Source organism: Camelus ferus, chromosome 12 (genome assembly GCF_009834535.1).
Source record: "Camelus ferus isolate YT-003-E chromosome 12, BCGSAC_Cfer_1.0, whole genome shotgun sequence".
NCBI classification, from domain to species: Eukaryota; Metazoa; Chordata; class Mammalia; order Artiodactyla; family Camelidae; genus Camelus; species Camelus ferus.
Genome location: NC_045707.1, coordinates 32,798,967 through 32,818,449, shown reverse-complemented (window position 1 = coordinate 32,818,449; position 19,483 = coordinate 32,798,967). Strand labels below are relative to the sequence as shown.

General features: G+C 33.5%; 1 protein-coding gene across 1 annotated transcript in view; it reads right to left on the bottom strand.

The window, feature by feature from the left end:
* Positions 1–19,483, bottom strand: part of LEMD3 (LEM domain containing 3) — a 57,204-nt gene that overhangs the window by 6,129 nt on the left and 31,592 nt on the right. Inside the window, exons 3-9 of the mRNA XM_006174242.3 lie at positions 18,072–18,138; positions 15,747–15,814; positions 5,234–5,313; positions 5,002–5,147; positions 4,003–4,104; positions 3,789–3,891; positions 3,356–3,534 (exon numbers count right to left, since the gene is read on the bottom strand). Of these exons, the coding sequence (XP_006174304.3) occupies positions 3,356–3,534; positions 3,789–3,891; positions 4,003–4,104; positions 5,002–5,147; positions 5,234–5,313; positions 15,747–15,814; positions 18,072–18,138 (745 nt within the window). The remainder of the gene's footprint in view (positions 1–3,355; positions 3,535–3,788; positions 3,892–4,002; positions 4,105–5,001; positions 5,148–5,233; positions 5,314–15,746; positions 15,815–18,071; positions 18,139–19,483) is intronic.

The following is a 19,483-nucleotide window of genomic DNA, read 5'->3' as shown; positions in this document are numbered from 1 at the left end:
AGATGGGAAGAAATCTAAAATTGCTATTGAATACGGAAGTGAAGTGACTAGTAAAAAATGGTAAGAACATAAAAGGCAGGTAGTGCTTAGAGCCTAACTGAGGCTGATTACTTATGAAGGTACCAATCTGTCCAGTCGTATGACGTTCTGCTATGCTCAGCTATTTGCATATAGACAGGGATAGACAAACAGTTTCACCTTGGTTGGAATTTATCAGATAAGATGACGAATAGGTAATGACTTAAGGGTACTAGCAAGATCAAAAAGATGGATCATGGACACTAAGATGGACAGGAAAAAAATGGAGAAAGTAGGTGTACTAGAGAATTGGAGATGCTAAGTTTTTTTTTTTTTAAACCCAAATAATAAAGCAAGAAAGTTGAAAGGATGAGTTTATCATGAAGACCAGAATGGATCAATTAAAGATTTCAGAATTATCAGTGATAAGAAACATCTGCGGTAAAAATGTCTACACAGTGCCTGATGTGGGGTGGAGGAACAGTCACTAGACATAAAAAATCTTTGCCAAACCCCAGATTAAGAAGTTCTGTGAACCTCTAGTACCTTCCAAACTTCTCTAGCATTGTATAGGTTCTGTTCTTAGATGACCTTTTAACTGCAGATGATCTGACTTCCTTGAAATTCCAATAATGGCCTGGGCCAGCAGGGGATGAACCAGAGAAAACAGAAGCATTCATACCACTTTACCCTGGCCTAGACCCAAGTTTCCACAAAGTAACAGATCTGGAGGACACTATTTCTGGCCAAGTCTAGTCAGAGAGTAGTCCCAAAGATCAAATTGATTTTTATAATATAAGCTTTGCCTCCCTAACTAAACTCTAATTACCATAGCTATGTAGAGATATAGTAGTTACTGAATGATACATTTCAAATACCTCAGGAACTACCTTTGGATCCTTCAAATGAATGCTGTTATTCCAAAGACTACATCTGCCAGAAGCATAAATCTCTGGCTCCCCAGAAGGTATTGTTTATTTTTTAACCGGTGCTTTTAAACCCTTTAGAGATACTAATGTTATATTATCACCTATTTTATATTTAACTTTTTTTTTTTTTTTTTTTTAGAAATTGAACTAAAAATTAAATAAGGTTGATTATTTAACAATTATTTGGGAAAAGTCCCATTAAATGACAATAGCTTGTAGTGGCAGTGAATTCAAAAGACTACTGTAATTACCAACCCTCTAGCCAAGTACCTTTTTAAACCACTGCATTTATAAGGAGAGAAACATCAAGCATGTGATTAAGTTAAACTATCTTTTCACACAAACAACCATCACAACCCCCCAGTATATGCCCATTTTTATACAGCACAACATTTGTGCTCAGATATATTCAAATGGAAGCAAAATTTATCTTACGTATTAATATTTTTAAAAAGCTAGGTCAGAGTCAGTTAGTTATATTTAAATAGACTATATATTTAGTGACATAAAATGTAAGTAATATTAAAACTAAATTCTTTCTATATTAGAGATATATGTTCTTAAATGAGGCAAAAGATGTATAACCATCATTAAGGAAAATTCCAACAACTTCTCATCAGCCTCTTGTAACAATTCTTATTATGATGAAATTCTTAAAAGAACTCAAATCTTTCTTGCTATATGTCTACAGACTTTCATTTTATCACCACAACCATCCAAAAATTGAGTTGGTGTACTTCAAGCAAATAGCTAATTAGGTGTTCTGTCTCAGGATTTTCTGCCTTCAGGCTAAAACTACCTCAACTATTACACTTTTTTCCTGTTTGCCAACTAGCAGATGTCTTTACTCTTAATTCCTTTCTAGGTTCAAGAACCCCTAATCACTGTAACTGTTTATTAAAGACTGCCAAGTAAAGGGAGATTAAAATTACAATTCTTTACATGGCCCATTTGGAAACATGCAAATTAAGGTTGCTCAGCACTTGGCACAGTTTGTGACCATTTAATATACTGAAACCTGGATGAAACATTAATATAAAAAGTAGCAGGACACTTAAAAAATATTGTATCAATTCACATTACGACTATAACCAACCTAAACTTGTATTTTATCACATTTGCAGCCTTTTCCTAGCTAAAGAGAATGATATAGTGAAATAATAATCAGAAGTTTTAAATCCTGGAGATTATAAAGTGTCCAATTTAACACATTTAAATAAGTCATACTGCTACTAATTTGTAAGAACATGGATTATCTAGTTGAAAAACTGCCTTTGGATTCATCTTGAAACTCTCACATTTTAAAAATAAGACAACTGTAATGACAAAAAAAAATTCACATGAATAAAAACAATGGCCTAGAACTTCAAATGCATACATGAGCACCAACTATTAGCTCTATGAAAAAATTAGGCTGAGACTCCACATGCTTTATAATCAGGCACTAAGGTAATCCGACCTGATTGGCTTCAAATTCTCTGTTTTTGGTTTCAGAGGACTCTTCTGTATGTACCCTTTGAAGCAAATAGTTTATGGTTTAGTGTCATTTTGGCAATATCAAAGCTTCATTTTTATACCACGACTATGGAACCTATTATTCAAGCTCTTCAAAAGTGAAAATCAATTAGAGAGAAAAGGGATAGACTGGATTTTATTTTATTTCAATTTCAAAACAATTTACCTTTCCCATATAGCATGTTTAGCAAACGCTGTAAATATGCTTTTTACCCAACAAGATTAAAAGAAACTCAACTCACTACTAGTCTGGAATACAAATTAAACTAGCCATGAAATTTCTTTTTGCAACTAACCATAGGGATACAAACAATTCAAATGAGGTAACAGTTATCACTAGTAGAGGTTTGGGTACATAAGGCAACCAAACACCAAATCTTTCTATAAACTTATAAATACCTGTTCTTGCAACTATGCAAGCATTAAGAAAAATATGGAGAATACCCACAAAAGCCACTTGGCACAGGATATGCAGGTGAGAGTCTTAATGAAAAAGAGAAAGGCAAGCAAAAATTGAAAAACAAGAGCAGTTAAAAAGTTATGATTCCACTTACATATGTTTTAAATATAAAACAAATTATGTGTGTGTTGTATTTGCATAAAAATCAGGGGAAAAGAATGCAGTTATATCTTTAATACTAAGTTGCTGGATTAAGTGAAAGAGGGAAAAAATCAAAGTAATGTATCTAGTACTACATCACAGTGAAGACAAACCATGTTTATATCAGCAAGGAGAAAAGTGGGAGGAAATGTAAGAAGTCAACACTGATTCCTTCTGTGGGACAGAACTGGAAGGGAGTTTTGCCTTCATACATCTTTCAGTGTAATCTTTTACTTTAAACACATAAAAGACTTGCAGTTTAAAAAAAAGTTACATTTTAAAAAATACATACCTTGACCTTGCCACACTTTAGAAGGTATTACTAATATTTTGTCGCAGGAGGCAGAAGGCTGGATCCACCGCCAAACTAGAAAATCTGCACCACCTATTCTTCGTGTTTCCGTGCGAACTCTAGACTCATTAGCAGCAAGGAAGTCAACAGCTCTATCCCAGACTTTCTTCATTTTTTTCCTGTCATTTGAAGGAAAATGACAGGTTGAAACAAAGAATCAAAAATGTATGTTTCGAAATCTTTCTGTCTATTATGCCACTCAAAATCAGGAGGAGAATAGATGAAAATTTAGAAAAAACTTTAAAGTACAAAATAAAGACTTTAGAGTAAACCAGGTCTAGCTGAGAAGGGTCACAACTCTCAACACAATTTTCACGGTGACAGAAGACACCAACATTCTGATTTACTTCAACTCATAATGCTTTGAACACACCTGTCATGAGGCTGTATTAAGGAATCTCGCACGTGGGGAATAGGCATGTAAGGCTGTAAATCTTTATTTTCCTGGCAAGCTTCATTATGACTTCGTAAAACATCTGAAAGTAAATCAAACAAATTTACAAATTAATCAATCAGTGGACATCATGATGTAGTTTATCACATAATGACTATTCTAGAAATAGTTTAGATTTTTACAAATACTATACCTATAATCTTTACCACCATATCATACATCTGCCTCGTTTCCTCTTCCTCTTTTGTCCAGCGATATTTCATGTAACGTAGAACAACACAAACCATCACTACACCTGCAATATTTATATGTATTGTTTTAAAAATTGTGGTCAATGGCATTCAGTAATATTCACTGTAACCTGAAGTTATTGCATCAGTTGTTAAATCTGGTTTTAACAAAATAAAGCAAACAAAACATTTTGACAGTTTCTACAGTGATTATTTTAACTGCCATAATGGGTTAACAGAGTAAGTCTTCAAGACAGTGGTTTGAATTAGTTACATATAAAATTACATTAAAAAGTTTACTATTAAACATTTCCCAGTGTCACTTAATCTCTCCAGAAAAACAATTTCATTACAGTAACAACTGAACATTAAAATTCTATTTTTTGTTTTGAAAACAAAGTAACATAACTATGTTTTACAAACTTTTTTCTTTGCAGCATTAAACTACTAGAAAACTGAGTCTCACGAGACTGTAAATATACTGCATCTTACTTTAAGTGAAACAAATTGTTTTTAAAGGACTTATGCAGAAAAAATAAATTAATATCTCCTAAATGCCTATTATCAATCAAAAGTCACATAAAATCTAGGATTCTGATTTTAATTCAGCTAAGTGATATTTTTTAAATTAAAAATAAGTTTAATGAAGTTAATTTATATTATTTCTAAAATAAGCTAAATTTTTGTCATTCTTGTTCTGCTTCCTAAAGTAGACTTCTATCTATGCACTACATTTGCTTTTTCTTATGACAGTTTTATTCCCACTTCTCATAGCACTGTTTTCTAAGCCCTTAGATTGATACTGACATTATAAAAACCCTCGGTATTACTATACCTTCTGAAGGATGTGATTTACAATGGCAACTATCACAGATGTATATTCCCAGCCCTGGTGTTTTGTGAAATAGAAACACAAAAATTCTAGACTAAAACGTATCTTCTTTCTTATCCTCACAACTTACCTAAACATAACAACAATAACCTGTGGGTGACAGTAATAAAAGCACGTCGAAAACGACACCAGAAAGACATCTGCGGTCTTGTGGATTGTAAAAACTGTACATCAACTATATCTGTCAATTCTTCCTCAGGCCCATGACCAACACACCTATTTAAAAATAATTAAGGGAGAGTTTAGAGTCAAAATCACTTCTTATACTACAAAATGGTCGAAGAGAAAATCAAACCCTTTACCTTATTCCAACATCTCTTCCATTTTCTAAAATCCACTGCAATGAGGTGTTAAATATATCTTCATATTCAGGGCCTAAATCCTAATAAGAAAAAATAGAGAAAATAACTAATTATTCTTAGTAATTGACATTCACTTGATTTTATGTGTATATTGCCCTATAAATAACATACTTTATATAATACTTTAAACTATATAACATAATAAAAATTTATTATTCATTACAGAAACATAAAAGGAGAAAAAAGAAGTCATCATTTCCCCACCACCCTAAGATAACCACTGTTAACATTTTGTTATGTTTTCTTTTCATTTTTTTATTACAGATTTTTAAAAATAATTTGCTTTCAAGTAACATTGTTGTAAGAGTGAATTAGCCACTTTTTTTAAGGAATACTATTTGTAGATGAAAAAATGGCAAATTATTCAGACTTGACCATTTCACAGCCATTTCTCAACAAGTGAATGAAGTAAGCCTAAGCCTATCAACTCCAGAAAAACAACTGACTCTGTTATCAATGATAAAACTCAAACTTTCAAGTGAAAAGGAGAATTTCAAAAAACTTGCATCCATTGCCATGAACCTAACAACTTCACAGTACTTGAAAACGTCTGTAATGAGACTGATGTGATATTAACAAATGTGACTTTTGAGTATAGCATAATAAAACGTGTCAACATTTGGAAGATCTGCATAACCAGTGAACCAATACTTTCCAAATGACCAATCATGAGCTATAAAATCTTGTGTGCTTGAAAGATTCATTCCAAGTGCAAAACAGACCAAAGGGCTTTAGTATGAAAAGTTCACTAACATGGTTTCAAGTTCCACATTGCCACTAATCTTTAAGAAACTACTACTTGTAGAGTTTTAGTATTGTACCAAAGAATATCTACAATTCTGTGAATAGATAACTAAAATACTTTTCCCTGTTTTGACTAAATAAAAAATCAATGAAATATATACACTGTATTTATATATACTCTTCAGTTTGCATTAATAGAATATGCAGAATATTATGACACTTACGCATTACTACACAGAACTTAGAAGGCTAGACTATAAATGTAAGTTTCAAATAATGTAGAAACAAATTTCTAAGTTTACTAGCTGTATAATTTAAATATGAAAACTTTAGGAGATTAAAGATATTATGAATAGCATTACTACCCTCATTAATTACCCTGAAAATATACATAATGGCTCAAATTAACAAGGACATCTACTGTAATAAGCTAAGTATGTGGAGAAACAAAAAGCTTAATACTACTAATTATAAAATAGAAAGAAAAGAAAAGGGTATCTGTTCTTATTTTCCCATTTTCTGTTTTCCTTTCCTGTGTTAATACCCCTCTATATCCAACCACTATCTGGAATACCACAGAACCATGGAATGTTCCTTTATGAATATACATTTCAAAAAACACAATTGATAATTTATTTAAAACCTCATTAAAGATTTAACAGGGTGTTGAGTTCTTAAGTAAGCCATTACTTCCAAAAATATTCTACACAGTACATGGAATAAAATGGAATTTTTTAGGAGTAAAAGTAGAATTTTTTTTTCTGGCTTATGCTAATTAAACAGCTCATTCTAACATTGGAGCATACACAGTATCTACCTGATTTTAAGAGTCTAAAGTGTTTTAGTATTCACTTTCTGGAGCCACCTGGAAGTTGCAAGGCAGGGGTAAGCCAGCTTTTTCTGTAAGGGCCAGAGAGTAAGTATTTTAAGCTGTGTAGCGTATACACTTCCTGGTCTCTTATCACATTTTTTTAAAGCAACCTTTAAAAATGTTGTAAAACCACTGCTAGCAGGCCATACAAAAATAAGCCCATAGGGCTATAGTTTGCCAACCCTTGAGGTAAGGCATTCCCATATCAAAAAAATGCCCATTTTCTAATAAGTGATGACAAAACTCAGGAGGAAACTAAGTTTTTAATTTTTAAAGCAGGTCTATTTTCATAATTACTTATTACTATTTACTTATTTGCAACAGTTCAGTCAACATACTGCTGACTGCTTCACAGGTATCTTTCTAAATTCTAAGTATGTTTTCCTAAGTCTTTAACAAGATTAGCAAGATTTGGGAAAACATGCTTATAGTGTAATTAGAATGTATTAAAATAGATTTGTTAAAATCTATTTTAGTATGTGTACACATACACATATACCCATGATTCCCATTTCCAAATTTACCTTATTTTCAAAATAATTGGCCAAAAATGTGTATTTTAAAACTCATCAGAGGTTTTGAACTTATATTACAGTTTCAAAGTACAAAAATAATATTGTTTCTTAAAAAAAGTACTGTTTCATGTAAGACTCAGTTCATTAAATAAAGCAACAAAATGTAAGGGAAGGAAAAAGATACTGGTATAGGGAGAAGTCAAGCAAATATTAAAATCTACTTGATACAGTTCACAAAATGGATAATTTACATAATAGTAACAGCTATGTGACTTTCTAGCTAGTGAATATTCTGGTTAATTGTGAGATGATATATACTAATGCATGAGATGGTACTTTTTCAATTAAGTAAAATATGAACAGACATCAACAGTGAATATAATTTAATTCTTGATGATTCAGTGGGAACTTGATCTTTCATTTCCAGGAATAATGGGAAAAACATGGTTCTTAGAATCAAAGAGGCCTGGAACCAAATCATAACTCCACTACTGACTAGCTATATGTATATCCTTAAGTGGAAAAAAGAGAAAATATGTCATTTTTGCAGATGCATATACTTTGATCACTTCTTCAGATCCCAAGCCCAATTCAGAGTCAGTCCCTTACTCATTCAATAGATGAAAGTAGGGATTATAAATCCAGCCCTTCCATCGAAGAGGCAACATAGTATAGTGAGAAGAGCAATTACTTTGATTCTATTCACAGCTCCATCACTTACTAGCTGGATGACCTAGTCACTAAACCCTTCTGAGCTTTAGTTTCTTTATAAAGTGGGTCTGATACCATCTACTTTGCTAAATCATTGTGAAATTAGAGATAACACATAGAAAGTACTAAGATAAATTGTACTTGAAATATTATAGTGATTATGAAATTTATCCCTCATTCCATTGTTTAGAACCTGTATTTTTTTTTTTTTACAAAGACACAATTCTTTTTACGAGCATTCTAAGCTAGTCCATAAAAATCTGTCCAGCCCATAATTTGGCACATCTATAGCTATCTTCTTGTCTATTATATTCTTCACAAATCTTAAACATATTGTGTTAAAAATAGGTCTTGAAAGTGGCCTAGGAAATGAACCATCGTTCATCACATCATTCTGTTATTATCATACAAAGCTCCCACCATTTAACTTAAAAAGCAATCTATATCATATTTGGGTAGAAAATATTTCCTTTTTGAAAATAACTTATAAATACATAACATTTGTATTATTCTTACTCAGAAAATCTACCTTTGCATTTCCCTAATGAAACAAGATATACAAGAAATTGTGATAAATATGCCATTAAAAAAAAAACCATACTTTTGTAAGGCAATTTACAAAATCTTTACACATTATTTCCTTTACACCTCTTACGAACTCTAGCCATTTTAAAAAAGAATGCTAAGTGGTGTTAAATAGAGGGGAAAATGTATTTTGATGAAAATAAAGTGTTTAAATTAAATGTTTAAAAAAAAAAAAAAGCAATCTATGTCTTTCATGAAAATACAGTGCCATGTATTTTCTGAATGTTCCACCAGAGGGACCTCTTAACTTTTCACAAATCAATACAAACTTTCAATCACAAAAAATGATGAATAAAAGCTCAAGAAAAACATTAGAGGAGTTTAAAAAATGTTTAAGTTACTTAAATGAATTGTCACATTTATTTAAATTTCTTTTGAAGGAGAAAATAGGAGAAATAAAATAAAATGGAATGTAGAATATCAAATACAAGATATATTTTTTTTAATTTATGGAGGCTTATTCACTCATTTTACTCCATGAAACATTTACTAATACTGTGCTTAAAATGCACTAGAAGTTGGGAAAAATTTAGCTTATACCATAGTAGTTCTACACATTCTCTGGCTCGTTTACTCCTCAATGTAAAAACGTAATTGTGTTGCTGGTGAAACCACAGTACAAATACACAAAAGGTACAACAGATCTCTCTCTGTAAGAAGAAATCCTACAATATACATATTTTCATCATTAATACCAGCTTTGTAGTGGCGTTCTTCCATATTTATACGAGAATTTGGGGAAACAAAATAGCCAGTTCTGGATAGACTATGCTAAAACTGTCATTACAAATTAGAAAGTAATTTGGCAACACATATCAAAAGCATTAACAAAGGCTCTTTGAACAAGTAATTTCCTTCCTAGGACTATTTCCTAAGGAAATGATCAGAAAATCAAATACTATAATGCAAAAATAAGAGTGCTTTCACAATACCGAAAAACCACAAACCAGTACAATACAATCAAGTAAAGAAATATTATCCAGTGATAAAAAGAAACAATTTTTAAAAACCTCAACAATAACATGGGAAAATACTAGTAACTTTAAGAAAAAAATATAAAAATACTTATAATATGAAATATTTATAATACTTACAGTGATACAAATTTTAGGGGAAAAATATATAAGACTAGAAAAACATGGACCAAAACGAGTGGCTATCTTAGGCAGTGAATTTGAAATTCACTTTGCCTTTTATTTTCTATGTGAGTTAAATCATAAGCATGGGTTAATGTTATATTGTAAAAAAACAAGCATTATTTAAAATTAAAACCTTCTATCTAGACCTTAAAACTTTATTTCTCTTTGGAAAAATTCCTGTTTAGTGCTTTTTTTTTAGTAGCAGTCCAATCTGCATCTTTGGTGGTAACAAGCCATACCCAGGTTTCCCTGCATTGGAAAAACCTGAAAGCGGGATTCCAAAAAGAAAAGGCAGGCGCGCGCGCGCGCACACACACACACACACACACACACACACCTAAATGTATAAAGAGGATATGAACATTTCTACATAAAATAACTTCACTTAATTAAGCAATTAATCAAAACCTTTTGTAAAAATATACATTAGAAATTCAACTAACTTTCTTTAAAAAGGCAAAACCTAATATGAAACATAAAACAGTTCCAGAGAAAAGATATGAAAATCTTTTAAGACTAGAATCATTAACATCAATTAAACAAAACAAAAAGAAAACCTCAATACAGGCAGTTGCCAACTCAACTCATACATGAGTGTTTCCAATAACTCCTTTGCTGCCAGTCTTTAATAGTACTAATCTCTTGTACCCTACTGCTGCCTGGCTTAGACTCCAACTTGCTCCAACTCTGGTCCTGTGTCTCTTCTTTTTACCTTATCCTACAGCTGCAGTCAAGTGGCTGGGGAGGGGGGAAAAGAGGCAGTTAATCATCCTTCCACACCAACCGCTGACTTCTGCTGTAGCTTAACTACCAACCAAGCCCTATCCTGTTCCCAAACCCTATCCCATCCCTTTAGTTCTTCCTTCAGACAGAATTCAATAGATCTGAAGAGTCTCAAGGTTCTTCAGAAATGTAAATTAATCCTGCTCCAGGAGTTGATGACCGACCATAACATGTACCTGTGCTATTACCTCTGGAAGAGATTTAACTTGGAAAAAAAGAGAAAGCAGGAGGGAATCACTGGTTGAGATCAGTTTTTCCCCCTGGTAAAAGTAAAAACACTTTCAAATTATCTCATAATTGCTTGCTGGCTTTAGATTCCCACATGCTATGCTCTCTTCCTGGAATATCTTATCCTATGGTCCCTTTAGCCTACTCAATCCAATCCCTTCTTTGTCCCCACCCCTATAATCCATCTGGCAATTCTTCCATCCCTTATGACAGAGCCCCATAATCATAACCCCTCCTTATTTAAGACCTTTTTGGATCCTGATTCTTTAGCTATCCAATCCATTAACTAGTACACTATCCACAAATTTGTCCAGTCATCAATGCTCTCATTTAGGTCAAAATTGAAAATAAAAAAGAGAACAAGGTTAAGAGACAAATTCTATAGCATGTTATCAGAAAACTCTCTCCGGAGTAACACTGGTTTAATTAGCTAGGAAACACAGAAAAAGAGAGAAAACTTATTGGGAAGCTATTATAATCATCAAGCACTGAGCTAGGTACTTTATATACTCACTTAAGTCTCCTAACAACTCTGACAGGTATTAATAACAACAGTCCCACTTTCACACTGAGAAACAGGTACAGAAAAGTGAAGGGATTTACTAAGACACACAGCTCCTATGTGCCAGTGCTTGAATCCACATCCAGTCTCCATCATATTATACTGTCTTAACATCTTTTGGGTATCTACATAAATAAGCCATAATTAAGTTAAAAACTGAGTCAATATTTCTCTGTTTTAACAAGCATATCATGGGAGACCGTCATCAAAATCTCGCTGAAAGCGTTACTATACTACATCCTAAATTTAAAAAAAGAGGGGGTGACATCAGTAAGATGACAGAATAGGAAGCCCCAGACCCTCCTTCCCCCATGGAGATACAAATTCAACAATACATAGACCTTTGTAAGAAATTCAGAAAACAGTTAAGAGGCTCCTGCATCCCAAGCAAGTGCAAAACTAGCTACATGAAAATTGGAAAATTGATAACTCACTCACCAGAGCCCCTTTCCCTGGCATAGCATGGTGTGATTGAGAGAAATTTCCCAACTCCTAGGTTCTCCTTGAGGAGGGAGAGAAGACTGGAACATATGTCTAACATTCAGACTTTTCAGGGGCTATCAGAGGGATTGGTTTCTGTCTTGTTTGAATCTAAGCACTAACAGGCAAGGGCACCAGGTTGGGGGCCACCAAGAGCAAAGGCAATGAACTAGCACACACTCACTTGCCACTGCCCCTCCCCCCAGCTCAGTGCAGAATGAGTGACAGAAAGCCCCCAACTCCTGGCTTCTCCCTGAGGAGAGAAAGAGTTGGAGCATGTGTCCAATGCTCCAATTTCTTACTGAGCTACCTAGGGACTGGTCTCTATATCACTTCTTTCAGAGCACTAAGATCTGACATAGCGTAGATGCCTGAGGGTTGCTGAAAATCAAAAAGAGCTAGACAGCTTGCTGCTGCTCCAGAGGACCTGCAGTATCTAAGACAGACACTAGAGGGAGCAAGAGATTTTTAAGCTCCTATAAAAAGAAACCTGCAAAACCTCTCTAGTTGGGAATGTACACCCACAAGTCCAGAAAAGATGCATCCACAGAAGAGATTTAAGAAGACCCCAGAATCCCTATCTGAGCTCATTGGTAAAGGTCTTTCCCTGCATGTAGCAGTCTGTTAAGACTGGGAAATGTGGCCGTGTTTTCAAATGGTAGATCCCAACACAAAGTAACAAGGCATACAAAGGAAACGAAGCAATATGGCCCAACTAGAAGAACAAAATCAATCTCCAGAAAATGACCCTAAAGAAACAGCTGTTACGAACTGCCTGATAAAAATTTCAAAATAACTGTCAAAAAGATGCTCAACAAACTCTGGAAAATAATGCATAAATACAGAATATTAATAAAGAGAAAATACTAAAAAGAACCAAACAGGAATTTGGGGGCTGAAGAATACAGTAACTGAATTGAAAAGTTCACTAGATGGGTTCAACAGCAGTCTTAAGTCAAGTAGAACAAAGAATCAAGGAACTCAAGACAAGTCATTTGAAATTATCCAGTCTGAGGGACAAAAAGAAAAAACAATGAAAAAGAGTGAGGAAAGCTGAAGGGACTTAAGGGATATCATCAATTGGACAAATATATGCATTACAGAAGTCCCAGAAGGAGAAGAGTAAAAGGAGCAGAAAGCTTATTTAAAGAAATAATGACCAAAACCTTCCCATATCTAGAAAAGAAATGGACATTCAGGTGAAAGAGGCCTAACAGCTTCTCATGGGATACAGCAAAAAAAAAAGTTCTGAGAGGGAATTTCATACTGGTAAATGCCTACATTAAAAAACAAAGATCTCAAATACTGAAAAGAAAAAATTGCTGCTATAAGAAATTCAAGACACAAATAAATGAAAAGTCATCCCATGTTCATGGATTAGAAGACTTAATATTGTTAAAATGTTCATACTACCCAAAGCAATCTATAGATTCATGCAATTCCTATTAAAATCCCAACTGCATTTTTTTTTCAGAAATAGGAAAAACAATCCTCAAATTCATATGGAACCACAAAGGACCCCAAATAGACAAAACAATTTCAAGGAAGAACAAAGCTGGGGGCCCCATACTTCCTGACTTCAAAACATATCACAAAGTTACAGTAATCAAAACAGTATGGTACTAACATAAAGACAGACATATAGACCAATGGAAGAAAACAGAAAAAAACTCACGCGTATATGGTCAACTGATCTTCAACAAGGATGCTAAGAACACACAATGGAAAAAGGATAGTTTCTTCAATAAATGGTGTTAGGAAAACTGGATTTCCACATGTAAATGAATGAAACTGAAGCCTATCTTGCACCACACAAAAGTCAACTCAAAATGAATTAAAGACTTAAACATAAGACATGAAAACTCCTAAAATAAAATACAGAGGAAAAGCTTCATGAAATTGGTCTTGGTAATGATTTTTTAAAAATATGACCTGACAATGATTTTCTGGATATGACATCAAAAGCATAGGCTACAAAAGTGAAGAGACAAATGGGACTACATGAACCAAAGAACTTCTGCACAGCAAAGGAATCAATCAACAGAGTAAAAAGACAATCTATGGAATGGGAGAAAATATTCACAAACCATATATCTGATAAGTGTTAATATCCAAAAATAAATAAAGAACTCCTACAAATCAATAACAAAAAATCAAATAAATTAATTTAAAAATAGGCAAAGGACCTCAATAAACATTTCTCCAAAGAAGACATATTAATGTCCAATAGGTAAATAAGAAGATGCTCAACATCACTAATTATCACTTATCATCAGAGAACTGCAAATCAAGATCACTGTGAAATACCACCTTATACCTGTTAGGAAGGACATTATTAAAAAACAAACAAAAACCACAAGAAAACAAGAGTTTTCAAGGATATGGAAAAAAGGGAACCCTTGTAAACTGTTCGTAGGAATATAAAATGGTGTAACCTCTATGGAACAGTATGAGAGTTCCTCAAAAAATAAAAAATAGGGAGAGTGTTAGCTCAGTGGTGGGGTACATACCTAGCACGCATGAGGTCCTGGGTTCAATCCCCAATACCTCCATTAAAAGTAAAAAAAATGTTTAAAAACAAACAGAAAAACACAACCAACCAACCAACCTAACTACCACCACCCCCTGGTCCCAGCCAAAAAAAATCAAAAATAGAACTATTACATGATCAGCAATCTCATTTCCGGGTATTTATCGAAAGAATTGAATACAAGATCTAAGAGAGATTTGCACTCCCATGCTCACTGCAGTTATTATTCCCAATAGCCAAGAAGTAGAAAAACCTAAATGTCCATCAACATATCAATGGATAAACAAAATGTGGGGTACATACAATGGAATACTATTCAGCCTTAAAAAAGAAAGAAATCCTGTCAAATTATGACATGGATGAACCTTGATGATGTTGTGTTAAGTGACATAAGTCAGTCACAGAAGGACAAATACTGCATGATTCCACTTATATGAGGTATTTATCTACTGTAGTCAAACTCATAGAAGCAGAAAGTGAAATGGTGGTGGTCAGAGGCCTCTGGGAGGAGAGGGTAATGGGTACAGAGATTCAGTAATGCAAGATAAAAAAGTATGAGAGATCTGCTACACAACAATGCATATGGAGTTAACAATATTGTACAATTTAAAATTTGTTAATAGGGTAGATCTCATGTTACATGTTTCTTTACCACTATTTCTAAAAAGGGGCAAATGAAGTTTATATGACATGACTTGTTCATAATGAATGGATGCCAGCTTCCAGGGATCAGCATTTTCATTTGTAAGTATTCACATCTTTATGGAAATATCTTTATGGAACTGGACTAACATTAAGCTCTCCAGTATGGTTTTCAAAAGCACCTTGCCTCTTTTTGGAAATCAGAGTGACACTTGTCCTTCTCAACCTTCTAGTACCTTTCCTTCCATCTAGGATTTCCTAAAGGTTACCTACAGTGGTACAGAAAATGCACCTGCAAGTTCTCTTAGTACCCTGAAATGAAATTATCCTGGGGCAGAAGAATTGAAATAAATGACAAGGGTTAGGTGCTTACTTGTTTTCTTACATGCTACTCACCTATCTCAATTTCTCTCTCACCAATGGTGTTTGTACCCTTTCTAAATTAATGTGTATTCTCTCATAGAGAATGTTCTAAAACAAACTAAAACAAAAAATGTTGAGTAATTCTGCTTTCTCTATCTGTCCACATTATACCAAACAACAGGCCCAAGCTTTTAACAGTACAGTTAAAGTAATCAAATGCATAGTATTTTAGATATAAGTTGTAATGATTTATATATACTGTAAGAATAGAGCTATTAACATTCTAATTTCACTGCTTACTTTTAAATATGCAGCTGCCTCTTGGACAGAAAGTGTTCTCTGACTAGAACTGCCACATTCATGATCTCCTGAAAAGATTAGCATATTATTAATTTTGAATCAGTACTATGTTAAGTAGAAGAAAACAAATATTATTAATCAAAATAGTTTACAAATTATACAATTATAGGTTTTATTATTATAATCAGTAAGGAAAAAAGATAAACACTCATATTTTCTAGAAAAAAATTTCAGTAGGCAATATAAATAATTATCTTTACATAAACCACAGCCTTTAAATGTATTTCAGTCTATATAGAAACATATCTTCCTCTTATATTCCCAATGAAATTGTTAACTAGAGGTAGGAACCACGTCACACTAATGCCTATCTATAGATCTTGGCACAAGGAATACCTTCCACAGATACATTATTTTTCAAGGGTGAAAATTCACTGTGCTAACTTATACATCTATTACTAAAGCTAATAATTCAAGAGTTCAAATAAGTCTGAATTCAAATATGCATTTCTGGATTATTACTAAACCTATCTTTAGCAAGAAGTATATTATACACCTTAAAAATTATCATAACATATCAACAGAGAAATTAGACGGAAGCTTCTATCTATGATCTGGTTTCTGCAAAGGGGTGTATACATACAAAAGTTCGGAAAACTACATTTTCCTTTTCTTGTTACCATTTATAAGAAAAGAATCCAAAGTCTTTTCTTTGGCGATCTGTGGTTATCATAGATCAATTATCCTTGTATTGAAGTTCAATTTTAAGTTTTTCCTGCCTGTTTCTTTCAGGTACTTTAAAAAAGATTTTTTAACATAAAAGTACAATAGCTAAAGTAAAATCCTCAGCAAATTTTTGTATCATGAAAGCAACCATGTTCCTATTTATCAGTTTTGTTCAAGTAGCCAGATTTTAATGGTCATAATTGTAAAAAGGACAGAAACACCTATGAACAAGTGAGTTTTTAAACTTTATAATCCATCCTTAGAGATTCCAATTGCACAGATCTACAGCAGAGGCTGGCAAACTCATAGACCAAATCTGGCCCACCAGGTTTTTATAAATTAAGTTTTATGGGAACACAGCCATGTTATACATTTATGTATGAACTATGGCTGCTTTCAAGTTTTAACTGTAGAATTGAGTAGTTGTGACAGAGAGAGTCTAGCCTGCAAAGTGTAAAAAATTTACTATCTGGCCCCTTCACAGCAAAAAAGTTTGCAGACCCCTGCTCTAGAGGAAGGAATCTTTATCTTTAAAAGCACCCCAGATTATGCTGATCTAACATACTTCAGAAAACACTGCTATAGAAACATCTGCAGAAGCTTGTAGTAGTAACATCAGGAATTCCTAGCTAGATTATATATTTAAGCTATTACTGGGTGCTATAGCATATCAGATAAATGTCATTAGTTTGCAGCATATGAATACAATCATCTGTCATGTAATGCAAATAAGGCTTTTTGTGATATACACAGAATTATGAGCCTCAAAACCTGACCAGAATTAAGGACTCAAAGGAAAAAAAAACAAAGATTGATGACAGGATGGGGAACTATCAGGATCCTAATATCTCCATTCAACCACAGAAGTTCTACATTTACCTATTACCAATTATCTGCTTTCTACAAAAGGATCTGCTACATACAGAAGTTTGGAAAACTACATTCTTCTTTTCCTGTAACTGTTTATAAGAAGAGAATCTAAAGTCTCTTCTTTCAGATTGTATGTGAAATAACTAAAAAAAGTTAAAAGGTAATAGATAAGCTGCTACTACAGCTTATAGATGATACCAATTCACCTAAATTATTATAATTGCAGATATGTTGAAACCTGAGAGCCCTCAAAGACTTAATAAGAGCAGAATATGAGGAAATTACAAGGAGTCAGGAGAAAAATTTCTGTAATATATATACTTTATCTAAGGAAATGACACCTGTACAACCACCAAAAGGAAAATATGCACCTTTATGTTTAATCTAGGATTTTAGTTAATTCATTGCTTATCCGATTCAGCTGATATATAAGCTTTCAGAATTTTGTTACTATTAATGCTATAAAGAAATGTGAGGACTTTTATTACATAATACAGTACATATCTATATTTCATCTTATACATATGGCAGGTAGGAAAAAGACCTTGGTTAAACATATCTGTAGAAATAAAACCCCACTCCACAGAGGAAATAAAAACTTGTAAAGGGAAAATATCCTACAAACGTAACACTGAACTTGGGAAAAACCATTTCTACCGATACTTCATGCTACATATGTAAATTAATTTTCAAAACATTTTTAGACACTATGAATGCTAAAACAATTACCTGCAAGCTGTGCCAATCGATCATGAAGCTTGTATAAGGTGTTCATCATAAGATTTTTTTCACTTTCCTAAATTTAAAAGAAAGTATTATAAAATATCCAATTCCAAGGAAAAAAACATGCACCAAATAATCATCTTATTCAAAAAGAAAAACAGTAAATGAATTTAAAAATCATAGAAGCCACATAATCTGAAAGACAAATTCATATTTAGCCAATGGCTACCATATTTTAAAGAAATCTTAGTCTATGAATCTAAACTATCACTCTAAATATTTTCTTTCTTGAGGATGACTGGGAAATGGCACTAAGGTCAGTGCTAGAAAAGGTCTCATATACAATAAACTCCCCCAACCACCAAAGGAATGCTCCCAATCCCCCTCTATACAAAGCACACTTACGTATATTGTTCTTACAAGACTGTTTTCTTCTTCATGTTTTGTTTTAATCTGACTCACCCACATCATAAGAGAATGAGCACTGATACTCTGATTAACCCTCAACCTCTCCTAGGCTCCCAAAGTGGTCCTATATAAATTTAGGAACCATTAAGATGAAACAAACATTTAATGAGTATCTACTAGGAGTTAAGAACTGTTCTTAGCAAAACAAGAAACCCAGTGAATACGATGGTTCCTGTAATCAAGGGCAAAAAACATATTAAATGTTACAGCTGCAAACAAAGTATAATGCAAATACAGAAGAGGGAGGGGAGGGAAGATCCATTTATGGAAGAAACAGTATCTGAATTGGGCTTAACAGAAAGAACTGACCAGCATGCCAGGCAGAAGGAACAGCATGAACAAAGCCCTAAAGGCATAAAGCGTTAGTTACACGTCTTTAATAACCAGTCGCCTACTTTGACTCAGCAAACTCAGGAAAAGTAGTTTGGAATCAATGGCTAGAGAACTCTAGATAACAAGACAAAGAGCTTGACTTCATTCCGAATGTTTAGGAGGAGGAAAGTAAAACAGAACTGTGCATCAGGAACATTAGTCTGACCATATGAAAGGAGACCAGAGTGGAGACTACTGCAATGTCTAAGCACCCTCCTGGGGGTCTAAAGCAATGAGACCTCCAATTTAAGACCAATCACAATTAAGACAGACCCATATAAGTAATGGGGGAGGGCAGATTAAGAAAGCGGGTAATAATAGCTTATCACACAATTTTAAATAAATTCATGATTCATGAGGGGGCTATGTCTTTATAATTTCCTTTCTCCTGAAATCTCTCACCAAATAGGATTACTGGATGAGTATGACCAGGAACAAATTCAGACAAGGAATAAAAAGCTAGGAACGTAACATTTATATATCCAATGACATGCAACCTCATCCATTTGTTTTCATGCTGTATGTTCAGAAGACAAGTTTGCACACTGTGGGTGGCATGCTTCTGTCAATGCAGCTTT